The 12,459-nt window shown below is 39.2% G+C and overlaps 1 protein-coding gene across 3 annotated transcripts in view; it reads right to left on the minus strand.

Annotated features, from left to right (window-relative positions):
• Positions 1 to 1,433: 1,433 nt before the first annotated feature.
• The window catches only part of LOC116783247 (transient receptor potential cation channel subfamily V member 6-like), a 36,413-nt gene continuing 25,387 nt past the window's right edge, over positions 1,434 to 12,459 (minus strand). For 2 of the 3 annotated variants that reach the window (XM_032680608.1, XM_032680606.1), the window contains exons 8-15: positions 10,991 to 11,203; positions 10,575 to 10,661; positions 8,870 to 8,946; positions 8,522 to 8,687; positions 8,171 to 8,237; positions 7,326 to 7,594; positions 6,481 to 6,587; positions 1,434 to 4,974 (exon numbers count right to left, since the gene is read on the minus strand). In XM_032680608.1, the coding sequence (XP_032536499.1) occupies positions 4,701 to 4,974; positions 6,481 to 6,587; positions 7,326 to 7,594; positions 8,171 to 8,237; positions 8,522 to 8,687; positions 8,870 to 8,946; positions 10,575 to 10,661; positions 10,991 to 11,203 (1,260 nt within the window). In that variant the 3' untranslated portion in view covers positions 1,434 to 4,700. The remainder of the gene's footprint in view (positions 4,975 to 6,480; positions 6,588 to 7,325; positions 7,595 to 8,170; positions 8,238 to 8,521; positions 8,688 to 8,869; positions 8,947 to 10,574; positions 10,662 to 10,990; positions 11,204 to 12,459) is intronic. The other variant, XM_032680607.1, reaches the window with a different exon arrangement.

The following is a 12,459-nucleotide window of genomic DNA, read 5'->3' on the forward strand; positions in this document are numbered from 1 at the left end:
AGGAGCATAGATGGAGTCGCATCTACCTTGTACCTCCTTAAAACCTATTCTTGTCATTTTGTTATCTTTCAATTCAAGTGCAAGAAAAGTAATTGTTTGCCCAGCTATGTCCCTAGAAATTCTAGGAAGTGACGACATTCTTTTCAGCTTTCCCTCCATGTCCCAGACAGAAGCGGGTCATCAATGCACAGCATGGTTTTGCCAAGTGGTTGTCCCTCCGGGTTGACTATACCACTAATATAGTTTATTAGAATGTGTTGCATATATTGTTCCCCTAAAAGCTTTAATGTATTTATATTTTGCATTAAAATTCCTAGATTAACTTAGAACTTCTCAGAGTTTTTAAAAAATCATTCATTCTGATACTATAGGCTGGTTGAGCTTATGGAACACTGTAGTATTTCCTTTCCCAGTCCTGCTTCTTTCCGACATACAGTCTCAGTTAATTAATAGCAACAAAAAGAGAACTTTAGCCAACAAATGTATTTGATTCATGAGTAGGAAGGTGTTCTAAGGACAAGGTTTTCATGTTTGCAGAGGGATGATTGTAAAGCATGCTTCTGTTGGAGCAGCAGAGAGGAAAAAATAGCAGCAGATCTTACATACTTTGCAGTTATCGACCAAGCATAAAACAGTACCAAGACTAGAGAGTTATCATATGGCCCATCTCACAGACGCTTGCTTGCACCTTCACTAGCTTCTTGTCTTAGATTGTAGGCTAAGGCAGGACAGAACTCTTGCCAAAGAGTTCTCTGTGGGCAGTTGAGAGAGCTTGATTAAAATGTTGTGATTTCAGAAATAAAAATAACCTTCTTCTTAAAATCAATGGTTATAGGTTGTAAGTATTACCTTAATCTTCTATGAACCAAGTATTTGTTGAATTGGTTTATTCCCATTTAGGAAGCTTTCAAAAATCAACTTAAATCGTAGCAATAATTTAAAGAAATTGTGTAAACATCAAATTCAGTGAGACATGATTATACGCTGGTCCATTATAAAGCTTGGCTATCTGTATCTGTTCTACATTTGTATTACTAAGAAAACTCTGTACATATGGGCATTTTACTGCAAGCAGCCATAGCAAGGACAGTTGCCTCACTGTCCAACATACACCTTTTCAACTACATGAAAATACAGTTTCTTCTCCAAAGAGCTTGTATTGCAGTTTTCACTAAACACTCAACGACTTTTAAGAACAGGGCCTTGATAGTTCATAGTTTGAACTGAAAATCGGTATTTGGAACTCTTTACAAATTTTGTATAAAAAAATATCTGAAGTGGATTGCTGTGGAACAAAAACTTTCATTAAAAAAATTTAACATGGACCTTTATGTGATAATCCTAACAATTTGTTAGCTAATGTCTATGATTGCTACTAGAGAAGTAAACACAAAACCTGACTCATGATATTTATTTTAGACACAAAGAAGCAGTCAGATACTCCATATTTTTATTGTCAGCAAAATAAATCTCATCTTACTACAAGCAACTGGATCAAAACATTCATTCTTATCACATTATCATAAACTCAGAAGTTACTTCAGTGATGTAGAAGACAGTTTGAAATTAGCAGTTTCAAGGATGGGAGGAATGCCTGCTTTGAAATTGTTCCAATATTGTTAGGAGGGAGAGAAAAGACACCTTGCAACAGCAAGGAGCAGCAATACTGTTTCAGAATTATAGGTATAACTACATCACAAAACACAAATTTGAAGCAAATCTGTAAGCATCACATTCATGCAGAATCTTAAAGCGAAAGTGCTTTGTCTTTGTGTGACTATAGTCACTGCTATTTCTGTGTCAGAGTCAGATTGCTTTGAAACTGCTCAAAGGTTAGTCTGCTGCCTCCCATTACCTCATCACACGAGGTTCACATGGGCACACTTCATATATATGTGTCCTAATAAAGGAGGGTAGGTATTCCACATTTACATATTAAATTTAATATTTTCATCTTCTGGTGTGCCCATTACATCTGCTGAATTTTCCCACTTCAAATTTTCTTCTGTAGCTCTTTATCCTCCAGATAAATAAACTATGCTAAAAATGGTCTGCACCACTGATCATCAACAAAAGACCGAGGAATCAATTTCCTATTGGTAAAATATTCTGCCCCCTTTTGTATAAGGTTTTTTCTAGGATTTTTTTTTTAATATGCAAGTCATGTCAGGAAACTGGAAGCCAAATTCCAATAGGAGCCAGTAAGAAATTTTTTACAGTGTGGATGGTGAAATACTGAAACAGGTTTCCCAGAGAGGTGATGGATGCCCCACCTCTGGAAACATTCAAGGTCGGGTTGGACAGGGTTCTGAGCAACCTGACTCAGTTGAAGATGTCCCTCCTCAGTTTCTGGACTACGTGACCTTTAAAGGTCCCTTCCAACCCAAACTATTTTATGATTCTATGATTCTCTATCTTATTTGCATTAGGCAACTCCAAAGACAGAAAATAAATCACACAGTTCTGATGCTGTTATATGCATGGGTTCTCTGCAAGGAGCTTGAAAGCTAACTGCCACAGAATGTAATTTTACAAGAGAAGGTACTTCCTTAAAAAAATCTGCTACTGGATTTTTTCCTTTCTTTTTATGGAGAGCAGATACAGAAATCATGAAAGGCCTAGCACTGGTAAATGAATTTTGTTCTGTCTCCTGCAATGTCAAAATGTTGTTTTAATTTCTAAGATCAAATTTCTCATTGTTTATAGCAATGAAGAAGAACACAAAATCAGAACCAGGGCTTACACATCTTGTACTTCAAACTACCCTTATTATTATCATTATTATTATTATGTCACAAAGATGAGTTCTTTTGTAGAAATGACAATATGTGGCTCCATCTCTATTGTATTTCTGTGGTTTTCAAACTAGTAAAAAGTCTACTATACTTGGGGGCAGGGGTAGGATGGAGAAATCATCAGTCCTCTCCTTCTTGTTGTTTCTAATTCACTATGAAAAAGAAATTAATCTAAAATCAGAGCAACACTTCACAGTTCTGGTTAATTGGCTACATCAATTCCATCTCCACAGACCAGCAGTATAAATACCAAAGGACTTAAGTGACCAAGACTAGGCAATAGCTTCAATTCGATAAAAAGAGTCAACTCAAAAGTATACAGTTGAATTCCAGAGGGACAGTCTTCTGTCAGTCTTCCATTGCAGCACAAAAAAAAGTACACATTCAAGTAAGAGAAAGAGGATATTTAAATAAATATACATAATTGTAAAGATCATTATACTCGTCACAGCACCTGCAAGAGAGGAGATGTTTGATATTTCAATACAATTAGAAATCCACTGGATTCAGCTTTTTCATTATCTTCTTTGATTATCGCACAATGATTTGGCTCAAAGTCTAGTGTTAGGTAATAGTCCTTGATTTCTTAAAAAACAAAGTTGCTGTTACTAGCCCTGTTGGAAGGAAATGTAAAGACCGTGGATTGCTTTCTTCTTTACTTCTGCTACTGGATTGAAACTCCGCACTCCTGAGAATACAAAAGAACCTGAAATGACTGTCCATTTCTCGGATCATTTCTTACATTTCTTCATTTTTCTTAAAGTGTCCTTAGGCAGAAGATAAATTGACAGACTGGCACAGTGTCATGCCTGGAAGGGAACGGTGTGGGTGACTCAGTTGTTCATTGGATAGTTTTAGACTTTCAGAGAGACAGAGCGAGTGCACACCAGCTTCTGAACTGCCTCTGCAATAGCTATTATTCACCTATCCAACATTTCCTCACCATTTCTTTCTGTGTTATAGAGAGCTCATTACCCAGCCCCGATGTCTCAGTTATAAGTCAGGGAGTTATGATGCAGAAACCTACTCTTCCACAGAAAACAAAAGACCAGCTTTAGCTCACTTGGGAGATAAATATCTCTGTTGAAATTTCACACTGCTGAAAGTCACCTAACCAGGTCATACATGCTCTTAATAGGAAAAGAAGTTCCCACTTCAGAATCCTCTTAGGAATAGCAATCACTTCTTTTCAAAAGCTTAAAGTGCATTCATGTGACAAAAAAAAACAAAGAAACAAACAAAAAACCCCATCACCAATAAAGAACCCAAACAAGTAACACAAACCAAAATGATAACAGTCCTGCTAAGATAGCAATGTTGAAAATGCAGTTAATAGAGACTGCCTTTCTTCAGAGGCCAAAATCTGTCAGGCCCTGAATTCCAGCTGAGTATTTACAGTCCTTTTTAATCATCACAGTATCAACAACTACCTTTATTCCTGAGCTCAGTTACAGGGTTTGGTTGTTGGTCTTTTTCCAACTCTGTACCAAATCATAAACCAGAACTTCAGTCAGCGTTCTTTGCTATGAGAGCATTGTGATTTTATGAAACTGGGGAGATAGATTATACTGCATGTAACAATCTGGAAGAGGGCTTAATGATCACTTCTTCATAAATGGATGTAATCTCATTGCTGGCTTCTCTTGCTCATTTGCATTATATAGCTCAACAAGCCCACCAGCTTGGTGCAAATATCAGTGCAACTGCAGAGGCACTTATAAGTAGGAGAGAAAAGACTGCATTCACATATCATAGCATAGATGCCATGAACTGCTCACGAAATCTTCACCAGTGGAGTTCTTCAAGGCTGATGAATGTGTGTAGCATGCTGGGGAGTGTATGAACAGCTATAGAAGACAACTGTGGCAAAAGGGATTCATCTTGTGGAGTAAAAATGGAGGCTTCTTAGACATCATAGACCTCCTCTTCCGTGGCATGACCAACCTCTCCACAAAGTTGGCGGAAAGTGTTGCGCCTCAGGATCTCCCAGCCACGGTGAGAACTAGTTCTGGATGTGCTTCGTGACAATGACAGAGCAGAAAACTCCTTCTTATACGAGATGTCTCTATTGATTTCCAGCTTTTCTGAACCTTTGTCATAGTTATCCCTATCCTGAGCCTTAAATGCTTCTGTGTACCGCATCATCTTGTGTTTGTTGGGATCAATCCTGTCTTCAACTCTGTAAGAGGATTAAAAAACGTAAACTGAACAATGTGGAAAAGTACCAGTTTATCCACAAAACCCCTCCACAAAACCAGACATGCTGATCTTCCAGAAAATCTGCACAGAAACAGAAAACTGATTATAGGCAGGGTGCTAGGGGCTGCTAGCACAGTTATCTCCTAGACATTTATCCACATCATTGACTTCAGTACCTTTGTCTGCCCATGGTTTCTTGTCCTTTAACTTATTTTCCAATCACAATTTGCCCTTTCCGTTATGCCAGCTGTAAGCAATTTGAAGACTTAACCCACCTGAGTCTAGTTCCAGATTCTTTGTGTATAGGCATATATTCATCTATTTCCTCTGTTCTTGACTTTTCTCCTCTAATACTCCATGGCTGTCAGACATAAGGATGCCCCTTATTCTTTGCTGCACTTTTATTTAACTGCTCCACTCCCATCAACCCTTCTCTGCGTTAATTATAAGCTGTCTTCTGAAATACTGTCTCAGGCTACATACAATGAACATACATGTAATTTGACAGAACTAGTTCACAGCAACACTCTTTTCTCATATCATCCAGTGCATAATTGCTCTTGCAATACATTGTTTTATTCTGCATCTTGGTCTGAAGGTGTTGCATACTGGTACCATTTTAGGTCTTGCTTGTTCTTTCTAGTAAACCTGAAAATCTACAAGGCTCAATTCTCTGTCAAAAATTGCAGAAGATTCTGTACAGGGCCAGGAGTTGGACTGTGATGATCCTTGTGGGTCCCATCCAACTCAGAATATCCTATTATTCTATGATTTATACAGCCGCCACTCCCCCTTCTGGCTTTACAGCAAAAGATGGTGCAGGTAGAAAAGACACATGCCCATAAGGTAAATCATTTCTTACCTGGCATAAATATTGATTAAAATCAAAAATAATGAGGAATTTAGTTTTATCTAGACTATAGCTATCTTGTTAGTTTAGTGCCTAATCCAAAATCCTGGACATGAGACTTTGCCACCTGATGTAGTTGTTGCAAAATATGATATAGTTACTAGGGTCACATGAGAAAATCTTAACTCTAATTATTCCAGTTCTGATTTTGAATCATTTGTAGAGCAGTTCATTGCTGTTGAATGCCTAATAGATTTACTCTAACTCTGCCATTTCATGTATCTAATGGATAGGGTCAGCCAACTAAGCACAGCAGTGAAGTTTTGTGATACTCATTATAGTAAGTTTGAAAGAAAAATTCAGGCCTTGCAACTCATGCAGTTTCTGGGGTCTGTCCATGTAACTACTGGATAAGAAAGCATCATCAAATTTCAGAAAGAAATGCACAGCAGAGCTTTCTGAGGGGAACAGTGCTTGCCTACCAGTCACAGACAGAAAACAGATTGGGAGCTGTATTCTATAAGGAAAGCTCTCCAAACACTCCTCCCCAGGCCATTGAAAAGGCTCTTTATTAACACCCATACATTGGATTCTTCTTCTTAGATCCTCACATGCACACACTAGAAGAGAACTCACCTGAGATACCATCGGTCCCCTAACCCATATTCCCGTCCACAGATTCCCGAGCGAGGCCAGAGACACCTTGGTAGTTTCCGCTCCAGCATGACAGTAGTAGCGACAACCTTTGGAATGAAAAAAAAAGAAAGAACTTAAACGAATTAGAAAAAAATCAGACTCTCTTTCAAAATTATCAGTTTTGTGAGCACTGACCCAAACCATACTTCATTACCAGCTCCCTATGTAATGAAAAAAATAGTAGAGTCAATACTCCATTTATTATAGGGCAGTCACTATTTTAGGTCTAACTGCGCCATGTTTTGTGGAAGCAATGGTGGTCTTAAAACAGTGTTAAATTTCTTTTCTTTTATGATTGATGACAATGAGTAGGATAATCAATTTGCAAGCTAGAGAAGAGGGCAGTATCTATACCCACATTAACTCATCACAACTTACCAATGTGGCCACATGACTACATTTAACCATTTGACAGATTGCTTTCTCACGGAAGAGTACTAGGAAATGGATTTCCTGTCGATTACGTATAGAACTGGTTGAATTTTTTTGCCTTCTGAGCAAGAGAGTCAGGCCAACTTCTCTTAATAGATCTTAAGACATCACTGACCCTCATGCAATCATTACCTTGCATTCTATCCCCACTCGGTCAATGCCTATAATTATAATTTAACTCAGTTACACAGAAGTGTTATTTGCAAAAAAAGACATCACTTTAATTCTATTTAATAAGAGATTCTGCATGCAGGGAACAAATAGCTAGGGAGACACAAAATGCACAAGAGAGGCTGATGGGTTTCTAGCTGTTATTTGAAATAAGGTAGGAATGCCAACCTTAACTAGATTACCTGGGCTCTCCAGAGCTCATCCTGCTCATGGGCCACTCTCCAGTGGGTATCACCCATCATGGCAATTAACAAGTTGAGCATAAGGAGGGCAGCAATGATGGCAAAAGCAAAGTATACCACGCTGTACATAAAAGGCAGGTCCACATCATAGTTTGCAGGGCCATCAATGATAGTGAGGAACAGCTCAAAAGTGGTGAACAAGGACATGGGATAGTTGTAGAATTGCCCAAGGTTTTCAGGATTCTCTGTCTGGAAGATGATGTAAAAAGCTAGAGGAGAGCAATGAGAGAAAAAGAGAGAGTTTAACAACAGCAATCACATTCCGAGAGAAACAACAGGGTCCTGTAGGAGATTGTGACAACAAAAAGTGGCCTGGGAAGGAGCTGCATGTGTTTCTATGCTAGTGCAGAACCCAGCAAGGACAAATCCCTCTATAGAATCACTGGTTTCTACTATAAAATGACCCAAAATTACTTTGATTGATTGTTTATTCTCAAACTAGTGAACTTAACTTCCTCAAGGATATAATAAAGCTATGTGTGTTAATCTCATTTTCCACAGACAAGTATCAGAAATGCAGTATGTTTTTCAACCTGGACTTACTCATATGTGGAATTATCTGAATTATCCTATTTCTATTACCCTGGAAGGAGCAAGAATTGAAAACCAAACTCATGAGAACAGAAATCAGTACTGGGAAAGTGACCACACTTAGAGAAATATGATCACTACCTTTGCCAGGTTTTCAGACGTCAACCAGAGATTAAATCAAAATCCACACTCTTAATTCATACCAAAGCAGTTGTCAGGGGTAATATATTGCTGTTTTTCTTTTGTAGACTCACCTGATGCAAAGCCTAATATCACCACAGCCATGAGCCAGCAAAAGCGCATAAGATCTCCAAATATCATCTGTAGAGAAAAGACAGAGCCACCATAAGGTCCAACTGTCCCACCAAGTCACAGTGCAACCCTATGTAAACATTTTCCCAGATTCTAAGACCATGAGTGGACTAAAGGAAACTTCTGAACCAAAGAGAGAATGTGAAAGTCCTAAACCCTCTGCGCAGACAAGAACTTGCCCGTTTGCCATTAATTCTAGTCCTGAGAGAGAAAAAGTATTCTTACAGTTCTTCCTATCCTAAAAGAGGTGTCAGGACGTGTATAAAAAGTCTGTATTTGTTTGTGTCTTATACCTTCTGGATCATGATGGTAAAAGGTCCGAGCATCTGGAAGCCTCGTGCGAAGTACATGACATTGCACCATCCTAGCACCAGGGCAAAGGACATGGGCACCACCTCTCCAGTAGTGCTGGTGAGACGCATCACCATGGTTACTAGAATCATGCAAGCATATGTGATACTGCAAAGAAGAGACAGTGAAAAAAAGTTCAGTGGAGAAAGATTCAGTTGAGCCAGTAAGAGAAATAAATCAAGAAAAAAAATACTCTAAAAGAATGGAGAAAGTGACTCATCTGGCAAAAGACAGCAGTGGGGGAAATGGGAGAAAATATATTTACTGGACTTAAAAAGTGCTGTACTTACACAATTATGTGGAAAGGACCTCCTAGGATTGTTTGTCCAAAGTATTTCGCTGCTCCAACTCTCAGGATATCTGGGATCTAAGAGAGACATCCTATTAATTTTAGGACTCAGATTCCATCATGTTACTAAATGTCATGGTAACCACATACATTCAGAGGTTCCCGGGGACAGTTGCATCTGCTTGGTTTGATGGTTAACAGATTGCTTTCTTTGTTACTTTAAAATCAAAATGGTTGAGGCTGGTAGGCCCTTCTTGGGATAAGACAGAGGTTGCTGGAAAAATGCTTGGGCACATTGAGAGACATGTCACAGAGAGGTGCTGTGCCCCAATAATGGAGATAAAAAAGACCTTCTAGGGGAATCAAAGGAGTTTGTTATTATTCACACCGTGTAACCTGCAGCCTAGCCCCAGGGTCCTGACCAAACATAGGAAGATGGACTTGTCCTTCTGGAACATAGAGTCGTAAAATATCCTGGGTTGGAAGGGACCCACAAGGGTCATCAACTCCAGCTCTTAGCCCTTTACAGGACATCCCCAAGAGTCACAGCATGTGCTCGAGAGTGTTGTCTAAACACTTCTTGATCTCAGAAAGGCTTGGTACTGTGACCATTTCCCTCGGGAGCCTGTCCCAGTGCCCAACCACCCTCTGGGTGAAAAACTTTTTCCTAATGTCTAATCTAAACCTCCCCCGACTCAGCTTCATGCTGTTTCCTCGAGTCCTGTCATTCACCCCGAGAGTGAAGAGATCGGTACCTACCCCTCTGCTTCCTCTCAGGAGGATGTTGAAGACCCCAGTGAGGTCTCCCCTCAATCTCCTCTTCTCCAGACTGAACAGACCAAGTGACCTCAGCCTCTCCTCATACGGCTTCCCTTTCAGACTTTTCACCATCCCCACAGCCCTCCTTTGGACACTCTCTAATAGTTTAATGTCTATTTTATATTGAGGTAGCCAAAACTGCACATAATACATGAGGTGGAGCTGCACCAGTGCAGAGTAAAGTGGAACAACCACCTTTTTTGACTGGCTGGTGATGCCTTGCCTAATGTACCCCATAGGCAGAAAGCTGCTTACAACACCTGTTTTATTTTCAGTTCTTCTTGGCATCATCCTCTGAGTTTTCTCATACAAGTTTCAGTCTTCTATTTCATATTATAATAAAATCACGTGGGGAATAGGTTTGTTCTAATTTAAATAACTTCCACTTTTTTTGTTGTTTTTTGGAGAGTTCTTAGTAAGGAGAACAACTAAATACGTTCACCTCAGAACTCTGGTTGAGAAAGGCTGCTGTTACAGGTCCATAGAGTAAATGATCTCCAATTAAATAGAAACTTTTCTGTGTACACACAGAATTCACTTCATCCAGTACCCCTAAATACATGAGTATTTAGGGGAGGTGGATGAAGCAACATCTGGGAGTCAGCTGGACCCACGGATGGTGCTAACAGGAACTGTGGCACTTCCCTGCATATAGTATTTGAGAGTATGACCAGTCCTTCTAATTGCTTCTTCGGCACATGGAGTCTTACTAGGACGTTGCCACAGTCTCTGTCTCATCTAATAGATACTGTTGACAATGTCTATTGCCATATCCCTAAGAGTAAGCAAATACCCTTATCAATTAGTGAGCACAAATCCATGTTTTTATAATAAGAAGGATTTGTCTTGACAAAACTTGAAACTATGCAGCTCACCATTTCTCTTACCTCAAGGACCAAAATTACTACAGCTCCAATGACTGTGATCAGCTCCCCCACCAGCCTCAGCTCATCCTCATATGCCACATAAGATTCCTGGGAAAAAAAAAAGTAAATGGAAATTAAAATTAAATTTTAAAGGAAGTGAAAGTAAATTTAAAAAGAGGATGGGGATGAAGGCAGCCTACTGTTACTACAATAAACATGACTAGATCTGGCAATGCCACAGGAACCAGCCCAGCTCCACAATGGAGAACAGAGTACACCTCTTATTCCTCCCTGACAACGGTCAGCTGGCCAAAAGAGAGTACAAGGACAGCTGTAATATGTGAGGACTGGGAATGGCTTGAACTTTCCGGTTAAGTAGGTTACGTGGGAATTGCCCAATGCTTCCTATGGGGCCCTGACTCCTACATTCACAGTACCTGCAGCATTTTCTGGACATAGACTGTATTGTCTCTGCTGCTTGTTTTGTTGCCCGTTCGGGGTTTCAGAGGTCGGTAGACGCAGCACATAGTGAAGCAGACCATGTAGAGTATATAGAATAAAGCCAGGAAACAGAAATAGGGGCGACCATACATATTCCACTTCAGGCTGACCAGCTCCTTCACAGGTGTTAGGTCCAAGATCTGGCGTGCCTGAGAGAGATAGAAAGAAGTAGTTAATTGCCATAAATACATTTTTTTTATAAGCATCATTCACACTCTTTCCTGGGAGAGTATTAACAAACTATTCTCACCTGTGCTATTCAGCATTACAAAGTGGAATTTATTTTGAAAATGTGGGTTTGGATTTACACAGTTTGACAATATAGAGCTTTGGGAAAAAAGTAAAAAATATATCCTGCAGAGAACAGCTTTTGAGTACCAGTGGGAAGTACAAGAAAAACATTTTAGATACTGGAATAAGTTTGTCATCTGTGTAGGAACATGGAACTGAGGATGACAGAATATTTCTGCTGGTAGTAGAACACAAAGGTTTTTATCAGATGTTTAGGACAAGAAAACCACAACATTTTCCCAGAAGATAGACGTGTTTGTCCAACACTCTATGGCTTACGTAAAAGAACTACATTTTAGGTTTCTGCATTATATTGTCTGAGTGATAATTAATTGAATCATCTATGTCAAGCCTTCAGCTTCTGTTAGAAGACTGACACTTAGAGTATAAGTAGGAGAAACAGGGTACTTTACACTTTACTTATGAATTTGACCCACACGCTACGAGAGAGATAATGTACCTGTAGGTGTTCAGTTTTCTGTAGAAATCAGTATTCTAGAATTCTTTGCATAGGAAAGTAAATTTCATTTTCAAAGGGATGATATAAGTTTGAAGTTTACTATAATCTTCCTGTAGATTAGCTCCCTTCTATTGTTTTACTTTTCATTCACTTAAGGATCAGAAAATATATATTAGTACGTCTGTGTGTAGGCATTCCCCTTAATACGAGAGAAACTGCTTCCGACTAGGGGTTAAAGATGCCCTGGGAGGGTATGATAACATGGGGTAACACATAGCATTCCTCTAGAGGAGACGGTAAACATTTTGGGCCAAACTTATATCAAATGCAAAAAAGAATAACTAGTTCTACATCAAAAAATTACAATTGCACATTTTTAAGAGCATTCTGGAAAAAGAAAGAAATCATTATATCTCTTGATGTTAGGGGGCATCTTGTCCTTTGCGTTATATGCATGTTTTGGGATAAGAAGAGGCACAATATTCTGCTTTCTTCTAGGATTATGGTTTAGTCTTCTAAAGTGAACAACCTCTAAGGTTGCTCTTCCCTGAATTTCTCTATGTATCACCAGCCATAGAAACACAGACTATTTTGCATAAAAGCAAATTAGAGCTTCATAGACTTCCTCCACACTGTACAAAGCTCTCCAATAGC

The sequence above is a fragment of the Chiroxiphia lanceolata genome, chromosome 2, assembly GCF_009829145.1.
Source record: "Chiroxiphia lanceolata isolate bChiLan1 chromosome 2, bChiLan1.pri, whole genome shotgun sequence".
NCBI lineage: Eukaryota > Metazoa > Chordata > Aves > Passeriformes > Pipridae > Chiroxiphia > Chiroxiphia lanceolata.